Genomic DNA, 17,150 nt, shown 5'->3' on the forward strand with positions numbered 1-17,150 from the left:
CAAATCAACAAGTGTGCTGTTAAAAAACGAAGTATGATGCAAAGTGCTGTATGTGTGATTTCAAACCTGCAAAAACTGATGTTTTTTGCCTGTGGTTTGTTTTTTGACAATATGTGATGTTTTTTATTCAGGGAAAAGTGTAATTTTGATTTTTCCTCTAAAGTTCTGTAAATAAACTTGTTTTGTGATGTTTGAAGTTTTAATGAAGATTAAAATTTGTATTCTTGTCAATCGTTTACTCCTGTTTATCATAACTGCAACAATTTTGCACCATAATGTGACAAAAGCTCCAAGTTTAGATGTGTGAAATATCCCCATGTAGGACAAACCAAGTACAGGGAATTCAATTAGGCAAAGTGGGAATATTACATTTATTATCCGCACACATACAGCAGACTACTCAAACATTTCATTTATCACTTCTTACACAGCTTTCATCAATCACAAAACTATTACAAGGAGTCCTTTTTGGCTGGTCAATGATGATCCCTCCTTACTAACTGACATTGTGAAACATTGTTTTCTGCACAAATGTTTGTATCCCTGGAATATTATCTTGAATTATTTGGTCGTTTAGCATACTAAATTGATTCCAGTGGCCATTTTTCCTAGTTTGGAAGAACCAAAAAGGATTAGCATGTGCAGGAAAACAAAACAAGGATATGTTAGACTGTCACTTGCAGCACTAGAATGACTTTTGGCTGTGATTTCCTGCATCTGTGGTTCACGCCAAGAGGATCCAGAGTGACAAATGAGAGAAGAAATAAAAGTAAGGCATCTTACTTAATGATGCCAAAGCATGACTTGTAGCTTGGAGGGCCAATTTCTGGGTAAAAAAAAATCGTGGTTCACAACAAACCCAATGTTCATTTTGCACCTGATAAGCAAATATCAAAACTAGGATGAGCAGGTGGTCGTATCACTTCCTGTGTGCTTTTCTAGTAGCAGCTCAGCGACGCGGGTGATGATGTCTGGATGCACCAGGCAGTCTAACAAGTCGTTAGTGGTTATTGTTGTATGCATTGATGCCTTATAATCCTCTGACAAGTTCTTTGATGTCCCATCTGCACAGTCACATTTTCTACACCGAGTTGAACCAGCGTTACATTCATGTGTTCTCTGATCGAGTCTGACAGCAGCTGCAAACTTGGTTGTCTGTGCTGGATCTGAGCTGACAGTGCAGTCCTCTTGAGATCTGACTGCACTGTTCCTGGAAGAGTTGACCTCTACATCTTCGGGGGTCATCCTCCTCAGTTCTTGCTGACAGCGTACAGAGATGAGATGTGGTCCGTAGGGAATACTGAAGGGTGCACTATTCCTAACCCGATCACTATTTTTCTTGATTTGCCCACCCGAGTCCCGCTTGACTCGACAGGTGTCTCCGAACTCCGGGCTCAGTTTGCTGTGGCAGGAACTCCTTTGTTTCTGAGCCCAAGCTCTCACCGCCAGGTTCAGATACTGCATATTTTCATTATGGGATGTTACATCTTCCTATAAAAACAAAACAAAAACGGAGAGGGATGAAAGCTGGAGACAGCTGCCAAGAGATAAACAGTGTGTACAGCCTTTAAGATTACAAGATGAACTGCCTGAATTTTAATTAAGCGCAATCTGCTAAGCAGATTCAGGCAAAGCAATAAAGAAAAAAAACAAAATCAATGCATGCCTGGAATGACACTTAGATGGTCTAATAAAACTGCATTATAAATCCATTTAATGCTTACAAGGTTCTCCAAACAAGAACTGCCATTAGAATCATTTACAAGAAGCTGTACTTAAATTAAAATTCAAGTCACAGAGGCTTTAGAGTTTGTTTAATATGTTTAATACTTTGTATATTTCCAGAAAAAGCCCATCTTGCAGAGGCAGTTAATTTGCTTATAAATTTTGGGGAAACCTTTGTACATAGATTTTTATTAATGTGCAGGGAAGTAATTGTGTTGTTTTTCGGTGCCGTTTGTTTCCAACTCAGCAAGGTTATACAAAATCTACCAGGCAGAACCTAGAGAGCAGTCTTCCCACTACATTTCTCAGAGTGCACTTCTACTTCTTTACTTTTGTAGGAACAAACCAGCCACACTGGACATGCAACCAACACAAACAGAGAGGAGACAACTGACTCCAGGATGCCACACATCAGCTCTCCTTCAAGACAAAGGGTCAGGGAAGTGTGAGGTCAAGGAGGCCTGGCAATCGAACCACATAGTGCATTACAGCTCACACAAAGCCATTTCTGCAAGATTAGACCAACTAAATGGCGGCAACTGACTGGAACCCCAGGGCCCACTACATCCACTGCAATCTCCATATCTACAAAGGAATTAGCATTCATCATTTAAAGCCTTATGAAGAAGAAGAATCTGTATAATTTTCACTAAACCTGCCTCCAGGAATTCTACCTGGCCTAAAGCATTAAAAGGACATTATCAGGCAATTTTCCCCCCTTTCCTGGAAATCAGATGGAACATAAATGTGGTGGGAGCTCCTCAAAGAACCATGACTTTTCCTACACAAGAGGCATTTCTTCACCTAGGTCTTCCTTTTCTTAGTCTAAATTTGTGCACATTAATATATAATACTGTATTGTTCCAGTTTCTGGAAAATGGAAATATAGGTTTAAACTGGCGGAGTGAAGGCATCTGTGACTCTCCTTGTAGGTGGGAGACTATATCCCTTCTTAGCTAATCAATATGCAAAAAGCCTTTAAAAAAAAATTACCTGAAGCACTACTTTTGTTGCCACAAGAAAGACTTTAGCTGAACTGCTCTACCTGACTTCAAGCACAAGTACTCAGAATCAATCCATCACAGCATCGTAATTATCCCCCGTACAGATCACTGCTACCCCGCTGTTTGTTTTTAATCCTTCAAAGTCAGTTTCAAAGTCCATGAAAGGTCATCAGGGAGAATATTATCATAGTCTATTATGATAACAATATGAAACTGGGTGTGCAAACAGTTGAACTAGACTAAAAATACTGCGTAATTGGTCCTGAAGTTATGTAAGCATAACTACCTTATGTGTTTAAAGTAGAGACGTCCTTCACAGCTCTTATTACAACTTACATGGCTGTCTCTAAAAGGACAACTGTGAAAAAAATACTCTTTTAGAATATCATAATAAAACATTTTATAGCAGCTCTGAGAAGGTACTTTAACAGGGGTTTAAGTTCAATGCCTATGAACTTATGCAACTGAGAGGCTTTCAGCTCTCCTTACATTATGACACGGCAGCTCATACTGTATCTGCATAGAAAATGACATACGGTAAGTGACATGAATTTAGTCTGTAAGTGGGACAAGCTGCCGGGCTGAACCTACTGATAAGCAGAGAAATAAGAAGGTGTGGGAGGTGCAATTGGTTAGTAATCTAACAAAGTCAAACCAGTGTGTCAGCAAGTTCGCGGAGGCCTGGATACATTCATGCAGAAGTCAGTTACATTTCAAATCACTAATGCAATACAAAGAAGGACTTTTCGTACTTCACCAAAGATAAACATACGGTCTCCATTAACAGTGTTGATTCAGCATAACAAAAATACTTAATCAAGGACTAGAAGAACTTCATCTGTAATCGTTTGCTATTCAATAAATGTTCTGAGACAAAGTGTAACTGCCCTTTGTTTGAGAAGTCTGATATTAATCTCATGTCTGTACCACATAAAGCTATAAGCCAGCAAATGCTTAGCTTAGCAAGATGATTGAACACTGGGAAACAGCTAACCTGCCTCCGTCTTAACCAAAAAATGAAAATCTTTGATTTTCCAGGAGGTTTTGTGTGTGGCTATAGCTTCACTTCACTATATGCTTGACTCTCTGCAGGTTGCCTGACAACGTCATTATCACAACACTGGCCAGGATACAGTCATGGTAAAAACAAAGTACACCTAATTCTATGGTCTTACATATCAGGACATAATAAAACATTAACTAGTTATTATCAGATCATAAAATTAGGTAAATACAACCTCAGATGAACAGCAATACACAACATTGTATCATTATACAAATTTAACAAAAACTATGCAAAAGCAGTGCATAAAATACTGAGTATACTCCATGATGCAGTAGCTTCTACACCCACTTTTAGCAGCAATAGTTTGAAGTGATCATTTTCTGTATGACTTTTTTGGTCTCTCTCTCACCAAAAGTCAAAACAGGAAAAATGGAGGAATTTGAGGAATCTTGGCCCACTCCTCTTTACAATGTTGCTTCAGTTCATTGAGGACTGTGGGCATTTTTTTTCTATGCACAGCTCTCTAAAGGTCCCACCGCAGCATTTCAATTGGGTTGAGGTCTGGACTTTGACTCGATCGTGATTCTTTTCTTTTCAGCCATTCTTTTGTAGATGGAGAGAAGAGTCTTCCTTCTGGCAACACTCCCAAAAAAGCCATACTTGCTCAGTCTTTTCCAAATTGCACTGACAGGAACTTTAACATTTAACTTGCTAACTGAGGCCCGTAGAGTCTGAGATGGAGCTCCTGGGCTTATTGCTGTTTCTGAGAATTGCACAATATGACCTCCGGGTGAATTTGCTGGGACGTCCACTCCTGGAAAGACTGGCAGCTGTGTTAAATGTTTTCTACTTGTGAATAATCTGTCAGTGCAGAGTGGACTTCACAGTGTGTGGAAATTACCTTATAATCCTTCCCGGACTGATGGAAAGTTGGTCAACAATTGCTTCTCATCTCACTCTCAGATCATGTCATTCATCCCCATCATTGTGTTATTACACACCTGAACACCCCAGACCAGCAAACTTCCAAAATGATGATCAGTGCATTTAATTAGCAGTACCTGGCTGCTACTTCCAACGGAAGCAGTAATGTATCTATTTTTTGGCTTAGTTTTCGTTAAAGACAGTGTAATATGTCTTTGTATTTACCCAAGCCTTGTTAAGAACCAGATCATTTTTATTATTTTCTCATACATAAAAACTTAAAACTGACAGAGGCTGTACTTTCTATTTGCCACGGCTGATTATCATCAGATCATCTGTGTGAAGCGGTGGGAAGGAGAATCAGCACCTCCAAATCTGACGCCATGGTCCTCAGCCAGAAAAGGGTGGAGTGCCCACTCTGGGTCAGGGATGAGTTCCTGCCCCAAGTGGAGGAGTTTAAGTATCTCAGGGTCTTGTTCACGAGTGACAGGAGAAGGGAGGGGGAGGTTGGGGCTTCTCTACTTAGGCTGCTGCCCCCGTGACCCAGCCCCAGATAAGTGGAAGAAGATGGACACATATATGGATGAGTGGAAAATAAAAGAAAGCCATGAAATCCCTTAATAAGAACTTCAAGGCAAGTGTGCGAGACTCTACTCGAAGGCTGTAAGGTCACAACCCCCCTGGTAGATATTCTGTCATCTGGTTATTTGATGGAGGGCGCTATTCCAAAAAATCTCATTGGCTTTCAACTAGGTTGAGATGTGTTGACTCAACCTGGTTATCATTTAATTATAATCAAATTTTATATTCAAACTATTAATCAGCCTTTTGTTCCCTTTAACTGCAGACAGTGTCATCCTGGAAGAAACTAGTGCCCGCAGAATGAGAGCATTTTATCACAGGATGAAGATCATTACTGAGAGCGATTCTATATTGATTTGCGGTGACCCTTCCTTCTAAGGGGCAATTGGAAACAAAGCAGGTCAGCAAACCCCTACCCCCCAAAGCTAAAGAGAGATAAGAGAACATCTCACTGTGGAAGATAAAGGGTCAGGTTATATCATCATCTGCCTGTAGTTCAATTGAAGGTCAACAGCCATAAAATCATCATGGATAAAAGGGACCCACTGAGGAGCATCCAAATCTGGATTCCTACTTTGCCCTTTGACACACACTATTGCTCTCTAAATACTTCCCCACACAGCAACAAAGAACAGTGAATGAAGCAGTGAAGCGTTTCATTTTCATTTTGTGAAAAAGCAACAAAAACCTGCATTTCTTTGCACTTGATCAGAATATGATACTGTCAGGGGATCTACACAAGCCAGCAGTAGGTGTAAGAAGACAGCTTTTAAACTGACACAGTAATTAATATCAAAGAGTAATTACTCGTTACCTCGGTGGGGTTGAGCCAGTTGTCAGTGTTGTCATCACTTCGAGCACTTTTAATGGCACAGACAACCGTCTTAGTTAAAGCCTCACCAACTCTGGCGATGTCATCCACTTCCTGTGTAGAAGCAGAGAGCAGAGAAAGAACACACATGATCAAGATGGTTACCAATCACTGATAAGAAGAAATAGTTTGTGGTGTCTGTGACCTTGGCAGAAAACAACTAGAGTGGGGCAAACCTCCGAATAAACATTTGTCTTGCAGCAGGGAGCCTTTTTTATGCCTCTTCATATACATACACTCATCATAATGACAGGAAACACTTTACTGCTGGTCCTGTACATTACTCAAAAATGAGAGGAGCCTTAATCTGAGAGGACTTAATACAACATGAATCAACATCGTCGGGATAATTACTTGCCATCTACTCTGAAATGTTTGGAATATATATGATATTGTGTCATTTTGGGGCGTTTTTGGTGAGCTCAGGATGAAAAGATATGAGGCTGCTTACCAGCTCAATCCAGGAGTTGACACTGACGGTGATAGGATCCACTGACTCTACATAATGCCACCAGTGCCTGGGGACATAGAGCACCTGTGCAAAGAAGATAAAGTCTTCACAAACTTATCAGTAATGGCAAGGTCAACGACAGCTCCCACTCTTTCTTTCATCTTCCTAAATACGAGGAAATACATGACTGCACATATCCACTAGATGGCAGCATAAACCTTTCCCCCTCTGCTGTTAATCGTTCATCCATTCATACAATGGGTCTGTTAAAAAAAAAAGAAAAAGAAAGAATGCTTATTGATTCCCCGGCCTCCACAGCAGTCTTGATTCGTCTGTGGCCTGCTGCCTGACAGGAGAAGAGAAATGAGCCGTCTTCTAATTTGATTTGCAGAGGTGGAGCCATCTTTGAGGAGACTGTGATAGATACTCAAACTATTCATTCTGTCTCAACAGTTGAAGCATTTCTAGGTTTTCTTTGAAGCATAAACATAAACTCAGAGCTGTCAGCTGTATATAAAAGGTCAGGCCAAAGCTTGCTGCAACACTGACTGGAAGAGGTCAAGGTTATTAAAGTGAACAGCTGCAGAAGACTCAAGAAGACAAATGACAACCAGCTTGACTGGGATTAAGGTGATTCTTCCCCTCCTACATACAAGTGCTTACTGTGTGACTGAGTGACTACATTAAAGTCACTTCATTTAGTAAATAAACACTGAGGCACTTTTAATAGCTAAGAAACCAAATTTCTATATTCAACTGTCTCTGACTGCCAGACTGACTACCGTCAGAATGTTTGCAGATAAGATGATTCTGAGAAATTCAATTTAAGATGTTTTGCTCAGAATGAGATCCATCTATTCTCTTCCACTTATCCTTTACAGGGTCGCAGGGGGGCTGGAGCCTATCCCAGCTGTCATAGGGCGAGAGGCGGGGTACACCCTGGACAGGTCGTCAGTCTATCACAAGGCTAACACCGAGAGACAAGCAACCCCAGTGGGCAATTTAGAATCAATTAACCCGTCTTTGGACTGTAGGAGGAAGCCAGAGTACCAAGAGCATGCAAACACGGGGACAACATGCAAACTCCAAACAGATAGGTGGTGGAGTTGAACTCAAGACCTTCTTGCCATGAAGCAACAGTGTTGACCACCACGCCACCGTGCTGCACTGTTGCAATTTATTTCACTATTAAACAATAAAACACAAGGGTGAGCTCTGACCCTGACCTATAAATCACTTCACAACTAACTGACAGAGTTAGCCGACAGCTTGGCTTTTTGTTGCGGATGGGAGGGTATTTAGTAAGCTATGTGAGCTCCAGGACAAGCAGATAGTGAAAACAGACAACTGGATAATTACTCTGTGTCCATATTGACTGTTTTTTTTTCTGAAACAAGGTGAAAAAGGATGACCTTCACGCAGGAGCACCTTCACAATTATTTATAATCAAAGGAGGACAAGTGTTAAAATTACCATCATGAAAGCCAAATTTGGATTCCACAAAACCTCAGTGGTATCTTTGGCTGAGCACATGACACCAACCTGACTGATTTATCAGGCCTATTGGCCTGGACTTGACCCAGTTATATCAAGAGCGATAACGCTGCTTAACCTTTCGCTTTCATCACTATAGGAACAACAGTATGTTGAAGGTGATCCAGTATAACTGTGGATGCCTGACTTTAATTGGGACACAAGTCACGACCGTTGCCTTGCTTCAAGCTTTTATGAAGGACACCAAGACAAATAAATCTCACTGTTCAGTCTTCCTTCACATGTTCACTGCTTAAGGACCAATAAAGTTATATTTTATGGTTACTGCTTCTGTGTCACGAGCACTTCATCATATAAATGTAGAGCCACAGCATTGCATAACTTCAGACTTTACTAAATCACTCTGGTTTTTCTATAGTCTGAAAAAATGCAACTGATTTAATCCAAACAAAGAGGTGTCAGCTCACCGTTAGGTATAAATTATACAGAGACTAAGTCTAAACAGTACTTTTGTATTCTTCTTATTAATGTGTTTGTCATGGGTTTATAAGCATCTTGAATGCGCTCTCTCAACACTGATGATTATTGCTTATTTACTTTATTGATTACTTTACAAAAAAAAAAGAAAATATAGAAAAATATTGGTCAGAGATCTCTATAGACATGAGCTCATCAGAATTCCTGACCTGTCCTGGCTGTAGAGTGACGATGTGTTCACTGGCACCGTGGAAGGCAGGGAATCTCCTCAGGTCAGGATGAAGAACAGCCACCTGGCTGAAGACACTGGACTCTTCGTAGGGGATTCTAGTTGGGTAAAGCTTAGCTGTATCCTCCGGGGGAAAGAGGTGCCAGCGCTTCCTGCATATAGGACACATCAACAGAACGGTTAAATATGACTTTAGATTAGAAGAATTCTCAAAGATTAATGCTAGAAATGAACTCTTTTGTCTGGTCAGTCATGGGGTGTTAATCGATGACCTTTTAAGCTGTAAATTGAGGTTGACCATCTATTCAGCTTTCCAAGCCTGCAAATAAAACACTGATAAAAAGTTAGCAATATTAAAAACTGCTAACAGATATTAACATAGATATACTGTAAATTTAGCAGAAAAAATGATAATCATTAAAAGAGGAAGAAATATTTTTAATATCAATTACTTTGCGCTACAGTGAACAATAATAAAAAAATAAAACGATATTGCTGTAAAGATCCAGATATCCAATATCTGTTAATTAAAGAGAGCTTTAAAACCTGTCTTATTCTGGGAGACAACAAAAGCTGACACGACCAGCTACAAATCCATCGCTGTGAAACAACTCCATTTTCTCTAACATGAAAATTAAACTACATTCATTTCTTTTTTTTAAAGTACTCCACTGCCATGATTGTTTTCCGGTGCTATGACCTACCACTCACACAAATGTCATGAAATCAATCAACGCTATTTTATTTTTTAAAGATCAGCGGTGTCAAAGGACTGCTCGAGCTGGATTTCATTCCATTAGAGATCAATACCAAATAAAAGAACTCAAGACCCAATTACAAGCGGTGAGATATAACCGTTGCTCTCTGGAAGAACAGTGCAGCGAGATAAGGAAGACCTGCTCCCTTATATTTCTTGACTCACAGAACCCCATAAAGCGTCTCACCCTCTGTCTTCATTTCCCACCCTCTCTAGCAAGCTCTGTGACAAATCAACTCTTTTTCAGAGGGCAGAGGACAACTCGCACTCCGTGTCAGCATTTACAGTACTCTGCACCTCCAGTGTTGCAGAAGACCTAAGTGCTTAACAGGCAGAAAACTTCCACAACCACCAGAGGGGTGAAACACAGACGTGGTTTTATGAAATCCTGAAACTTCTCACTGCTCAGCTGCAGCTTCTCCCCATTAAGTGCACAGGTATGACAGGACAGTGTCACTTTTTATTTCACACCTGACAGTGAGTGCCTCTCACTGCAAACTTTTTCTGTCACCCAATTAGAAAATGAACGCGCTTGTCTCTTTGTAACGAGAAATGTGTCGATAAAATAAATGTTTGACTGGTGTTAAACTCGACTATAGACCCAGACAGTGAGTCTATCTCGCATTGCAACACTTTTTGGGCTAGCATCACAGTACAGAATACCAAACTATTTGCATGACTCACAGTTACTCATACTTACACCCTAGTTTTACCCAACCTGTTCTGTGAAACATTTTTGCAACATAATCAAAACCTTTGATGCAAGTTGAAGCAACGCTGTCAAACGTAAGAGACAATAAAACAATGACAAACAGGAGTTCCATTTCAGACAGGCCCATTAGAAAATAGATCCACATTTTTAAATGTAGGATTTTTAAACACAAAAAAGGAGACATTCATCAATTAGACTAAAAAACTGCACTCTTCGCGGAGAACTCGATCAAGTTTCGCTGCATACGTGTAATTTGTGCGATTAAAATTGAAGAATTATTATTAGAATAAATAAATCTTGAGAGTTGTAAGCACAGGAACACGAATATGTATGTACATAACCACATTTATGTAGATATGTAACCTAGCAGCTGAAAAAACCCAAAGCAAAAACCCCCCAAAAACCAAAACGCTTGTTTTTTTTGTCTCTATGGAACGTTGGAGGCATGGCTACTCTGACTGAAAGATTTGTTCACCTCTGCCAATTCCTATCAATAAACAATTCCTGAGACCACTCAGCCATTTAGTGCTGTTGATGCCTGTTTCACTTAGCAGTAATGAGCAGGTCTCTGTGCACATAACGATCATGGGGTTTATGAACGCAGCTTGATCCTGTTAGCTGATAACAAGGCACTTCAGGATATCACGTCACTTTTGGCTGCAGAAAAAAAAAAGAAAAAAAAAAAAGAGTTCAAGTACCATTTAAACCACCTCATATAACCCAATTTTGTTTTTCCAGTCTCATGTTGTTCGTATGTTTGCATTTATCTTATCGTCTGGTTACTGAGGAGCACAGGAAGCATCAACACAGGTAGCGATTCATCTTACCGTCCTTGTACCTGCAGTACAAGGTTACAGCCGTAAGAGTCCAGGTGGCATGGCGTGTTGGCTCCCTCTGTGCCAATCCATAAGGTGCTCTCTCTCCCATTACGCCCCTCAAAACCAAACTCGGACCATTTTACATGCTGCAACACACACACACACATTCGAACGCCATGTATCAATCCAAAATGCTGCGTGTATAAACGACTGTTTACGACTTTTAGATTACGGTTTTGGTGCTTTCTTTAATAACGTGACATGGAAACGAGAACTGTCACCACTCTCCTATAGGCTCACAGATGTAACCCAGCCTCATCAGCTACAATGACAGGGCCTATTATAAGTGACCAATGGAGGTCCCTGAGTAGAGAAACCAAGCAACAGCATTTGTCATCTTTCAAGGAAAACTACTCTGTCAATCATGTGCCGTCAGGACACAAAGGTGTAGCAATCACACCGGCATCCTGAATAATGAAGTCATTACCATACATGCAGGCAGCTGTAAGCTTTGACAGTCTGGTCAATCTAGCCTTCAGGCAGCCTTTTTGCCAGCACCATTTATCCTGCAAAAAGCCCATGTCTGTCTGTCTCAAAGGCATGAATGTCAGGAGGTAATAATTGGAGGTGGATGCCCAATAAAAATTTATCACCAAGATAAAAATGAAATAAATTTGCGGCAGTGGCTCAAGAAAGGATGGCACTTTTATGTCTTTACCGGCCAGATGATGAGAATAGCTAGTATAAAGCTGCCATCACAAAAGCTTGACATTTTAATTGAAAATGTCAAAACAAAGGGAAACAATATAAGAATAGAATGAAAAAGAGTTATTTTGACTCTTTCATTTGAATCGCTTGTTAATTTCAGTTTCTTACAAAGGGATAAGAAGCTTACAGTATGAAACATTTTAAATTAAACCTTTATTATTATTATTGTAAATAAAATGCATAATGCTTAGACTGTATATGATGTCAAACTTTTGGTCATAGATATGCAGTCTTCTACATGTGCTATAGAAATTTTAAGGCTTCAGCATCAATACAATGAAAACACAAGTAAATCTGAGCTCTTTTACTATTTGTTGTGCTTCTTTTGTTCAATACATAACATTTGGTCAGTGTGTCCGTTTTGTTTAAGAAGGAATGGACCGAAGGTGTGAGCTAAGGAAGAAGATTTTTTTCCAATGTGTGTAGCTGGCAGTGTCCCTGCATGCCCGCTTCACACTAAGTGGCTTGTCTGAACACAGCCCATCCACCACCGCTGGGATATATTAGAAAGCAAGCTCTGAGTCAGACTAATAAAAAAATTATGCTGTGACTCCCTGGGAGCAACTCCTGGTTCTCTTAATGTTCTGGTAGCCAGATACATGAGGTCAAATGTTGTGTTTTCAATATTTCAGCGGCCTACATGCTTAGAAAAAATTATTTAACTAAAAAACTCCAATACTTAAAATAAGGAATTTTTTGGAGTGCAATCAGTATAGTGAAAAATGGATCCCTGCAATATTTTTTCAAGCACGGAAGCCTCAAATTTTAGTTAAGTTTAATTAGCCTTTATCTTCCTATTTTGGATATTTAACCTAATAAAATAACCTGACCAAAAGTCTTTGTCAGTGCCCTTTAGTTTCAATGGCAATGAAATATCTCAGATATCATTAACATTAGCAGTAAACTTGTAAACTTGTGCAAACACTGATGCCAGATTTCAGCTGGACTGTTTAACTTATGTTACATGTCAACATGCATGCAGCAGGATGGTTACCTCAAACATGAAAGGCTGATCTTGAAACAGCATGGCAATATATTTGTAGTCAGCATAAGCCCAATACTCTGAGTAGGAGTATTCAGAAAAAGGCCCCACGTCTGTTCCAGACTGACCCTGAGTCCAGCTGAGAAACTGAGCTACACTGGCCTCCACGTAGGAACACTGGGTCTCGAAAAGAGGAGCCGGAGCTGAGAAAATAACAGTAAACACAGACAAGACAGTAATTAGTTAAAGGTTTTGTACAGTTTTAGTGAAACAGTTCAGCTGATCTAAACTACCGGTGACCAACTTTGGTTTAAGTAGATATGTAGCCACAGAACAGCAGCTTAACTGATGATTATCAAGTGTAATTACCTCCATAAAGTAGGATTTTTGACAGGCTGCTGGTCTGGAACATTCAGGTGTGTGTTAACGCAATGGCGCAATCTTCCCAGGAGTGAATGTCCTGACAAATTTCCCACAAGGTAAGACTGCAACACTCAGAGAAACTGCACAAATACTGACAGCTGCCAGTGGGATCCCTCAAACTCCCAGTAATCCTCCTGCACCTATTGTATCAATTTTTAAATCCTAGGTGACATCTTCCTCGGGTTATCGCAAACAAAAGATTAAAAAAAAAAAAAAAAAAAATACAGAAATTTTAAAAAAACCCAAAAAAAACTCGACCACCAAGATTCAAAGTTGTCAGAGATTTTTAGTCGGTGGATTTATGGTATCAATTTGAAAATCCTATGTCCCCTCAATCTCGAGTTATTGTGTTTACAAAGTTGCATGTCAACGCCACCCACTCAATACCCAATCAGCCTTTTATGCCTGATGGGTAAAACCCCCCCACCAAGAGTCACATCCCAGACAGACCTCAGTCAGCATGCTAAAGTTCAGTAGAATTAGAAACACGTGGAACAAATACGGATTGTTTGGGAGATTTTCTAGAAGAAAGCCAACTGTCCAACAGCTAAAGGTCTGCTGATATTGGACAATCCAGCAGGACAATGATCCCAGGTTGAAAAACAAAACAAGTTAAGATGCTGTAATAGTCCAAAGTCCAGACCTCAACTCAACTGAAATGCTGTGGTGGGACCTTAAGAGAGCTGTGCATAAACAAATGCCAAATGTAAAGAAGAGTGGGACAAAACTGCTCCACAATAATTTGAAAGCCTAAAAAAAAAAAAAAATCATATAGAAAACAATTACTTTAAGTCATTGCTGCTGAATGTGGTTATGCGCTACTAAATTTGGGGTAGACTTAGTTTTTCACAGGACTGCATTGAGTCTTAATGAAACTTGTTTTCACAAGACTGTTAAGAAAACTGTGTTTCATTTACCAGAACCACAGCACTTTTCAGACATGATTTTTTTAACCCACTTCAAAAGGAAAAATGAATCAGTTGTAGTGATTTATTATTTCTTTTTTTTCATAAACAAGGTGTGTCTGTGGTTGAGTGATGACATTTAGAATGCATGATGAGAAATGCCCAACCTGTAAGCTGTTGCAGCTATTAAAAAAAAAGATGATTTAGAAATCTAATTAGCCAGCTTTTATCAGAGGGCATACTCTCTGTCATTTATCAGAGAAAGAATCATTACCGTAGCCGTTACAGAGCCACACTGAGGGCAAAATACAGCAGATGCTCAAAAACAAAGACCCTCAGTGTGTTTTTCCATCTGTGAGACATTATAAATCACATCGTTAAACAGCCTGCTATCCTTTATTAGATTATGTCAATATATAAATTTTCATTTATTGGAAATTGTTTGAAATGCTATACAAGTTTCCATAAGCTCACACAACACTAGGAACTAAAAAAACCCTCAGTTTATTGTGATCAGTTATTTCTCAATAGAAATACATAATCACAACCTTGTATTTTAACAGGTCTTGTATTTTTTTGTCTTCTTTCATTTTGTGTTCAAAAACTGAATTTTAGTTACAGCATCTGAAATCATCGAAATCCATTAGAGAGGAAAAAAACGAGACAGCCCCAGATTTGTAACAGCTAAATGCAGCAACAGCTGAGTTTTCCTTTAAGATATTACTTTAAAAATTTGTTATTACAGCTTAATAAATATGCAATATCTAATAAAACAGCTTAAGCCCGATAGGAGTGCTTGTGGGAACTGAATTTCATCTTTTTGGTCATATAAATTTCATTGTGAATGTTTAATCCAGGTGAGTAATTACAGATAAATTAATTCAACACATTGAATTACTTACCTTTTGTCTTCTCTTTTCTCCCAAGTCGGAATCGGATGAGTTTGTCACCAAGACAGCTTGACAGATGCTCTGCTGTCCAGTTGAGAACAGGCCAGTCGCAGGTCATGTTCAGGAAAACTGCGGGCTGCTGCAAATGATGCATAATCCTCCGGGTCTCCTCTGGGCTGAAGGGTTTATTAATCTCAGTGGTGCCAGCCATAGCCTTTGGTACACACTGACAGTAGGATGAAACACACGATGAACATAAAGCTGATTAAAAACGATGTTTTATTATTAGTCAGTGCCTACAAGCCATGTTCCTTATCTTCTATGTTAAAATAGTGAATAAAACTACAAAGCTTTTAATGTGTGCTGAAAGAAAACTCAATAAAAGAAAACTCAATAGTGTGAATGCATCACAGCATTCACACAATAATAGAACAGAATAGTCCTTTATTGTCATTGTACAGGTACAAAGAAATTGTGGGTGCTTCAACTGTGCCGGAATAAAATATGATATAATATAATATAGTATAATAATAAGCCATTACCATATCAGCAAGTCAGTGTATGTAGAGACAATCAAAACAACGCGCTGATGTTCAAACCGAGCACCAGAACTGTAATGAGGCTATGATGTGCATGGGCTCACCAAAATTGGACAACAGAACACTGGAAATATGTTGCCTGGTCTAATGTGTTTTGATTTCTGCCGAGGCATTCAGATGGTGGGGTCAAGATTTGCCATAAACAGCATGGATCCATTGTGCCTTGTACCAACCGTTCAGACTGATGGTGGTATAAAGGTGTAGGAGCTATTTTCATGACACACTTTGGACCTCTTAATACCAGCTCAGAACTGCTTAAATGCAACAGCCTAACTGATTTTTGTTGCTGATCATGTCGATTCCTTTGTGATCACAGTGTGTGAATCTTCTGATGGCTGTTTCCAGGATAACACACTATACCACAAAGTTCAAACTGGTTTATTTAACATGGCAGTGACTTGAAATAGCTTCCACAGTCACCAGATTTAAATCCAGCTGAGCACCTTTGGGATCTGATGGAACAGGAGATTCATATAATGGACGTGCAGCTGGTAAATCTGCAGCGAATGTGTGATGTTATGTCAACATGGACCAAAATCTCCAAGAAAGGTTCCCAGGCTATGGTTGAATATATACCTCTAGGAATTAAGGCAACTCTGACTGGAAAGGGGGGTCAAACCCAGTACTGGCAAGGTGTAACTGATGACGTGACCTTGGAGTGTATGTACATTTTTTGGCAGAAAAACAGCAATAAAATATTATTTGTTAGCAAATCAAGAAGTTTTATCACCTATCAGATCAGATGGCATTTATCTACCACAGGACAGTGGGGATTTCCTATTTAGAATTTAATGGGTAATTGGATATCAGTGAAACTTTGATGCTCGCGCTTTGTAACCAACTTTTTAAACAACTTGGATCCAGATTGGTACTATTTTCTACTTCCGGATACTCTTAGGTATATTATGTTCTGTAAAGCACTTATTCAACTCGTAGTTGGTCAAATAATTATAATAAGATTTGGTATCACTGATATTTCCCACTTGACTAAATGTGGCTAACTAGCGTTACACGACAGAAATGAGCAACTTCCTGAAAAACTATCAAACAACTCAGAGGAAAGAAATAACGCCTCGGCTCGAAAAGACGCTTTATAAACGGACAGACAGCGCTAAGGTGGCGTTTGATTCAACAAGTAAAAGTGTGAAATATATAATTAATTACAGGTGAGCTGGAAAAGACCAAGGCCATTATTAATGATATTAGGAACACCTGGGATTTTCCCAGACAACTTAAAACGTCTGCTGTGAAGTAATGAGATAGCAAGGTTAGCTAGGTTTCATCTTTGTGTACATATTTTCTCTATTTCCACTGTAGAAAGATGCTAGGAAACTAGCTTCGAAGAAATACCAGGATCCTTGGAAAAAACACCAGGACTCACCTTTCACTACACGTGTAGACGAGGTTCGGGCGGAAGTAAACAAAGCTCACATGACAGCGTACGCCTTCCAATTACGTTTATAACACATCGCTGTGAATCTGCTCCATTTGGGCTCTTGCGATACTACAAAAAGCCCGCTTACACTAATGCAC

The 17,150-nt window shown here is 39.5% G+C and overlaps 1 protein-coding gene across 1 annotated transcript; it reads right to left on the reverse strand.

Moving 5' to 3' along the window:
* Positions 1–347: 347 nt before the first annotated feature.
* hspbap1 (hspb associated protein 1) lies at positions 348–17,135 on the reverse strand. Its single transcript, XM_003454877.4, has 8 exons — positions 16,999–17,135; positions 15,031–15,244; positions 12,813–13,003; positions 11,060–11,196; positions 8,744–8,915; positions 6,564–6,647; positions 6,056–6,166; positions 348–1,491 (listed from the first exon to the last, which is right to left on the reverse strand). The coding sequence occupies exons 2-8, from the start codon at positions 15,227–15,229 to the stop codon at positions 898–900; spliced, it is 1,488 nt and encodes a 495-aa protein (XP_003454925.1). The 5' UTR covers positions 15,230–15,244; positions 16,999–17,135; the 3' UTR covers positions 348–897.
* Positions 17,136–17,150: the final 15 nt, after the last annotated feature.

Source organism: Oreochromis niloticus, linkage group LG16 (genome assembly GCF_001858045.2).
Source record: "Oreochromis niloticus isolate F11D_XX linkage group LG16, O_niloticus_UMD_NMBU, whole genome shotgun sequence".
In the NCBI taxonomy this organism is placed as follows: Eukaryota; Metazoa; Chordata; class Actinopteri; order Cichliformes; family Cichlidae; genus Oreochromis; species Oreochromis niloticus.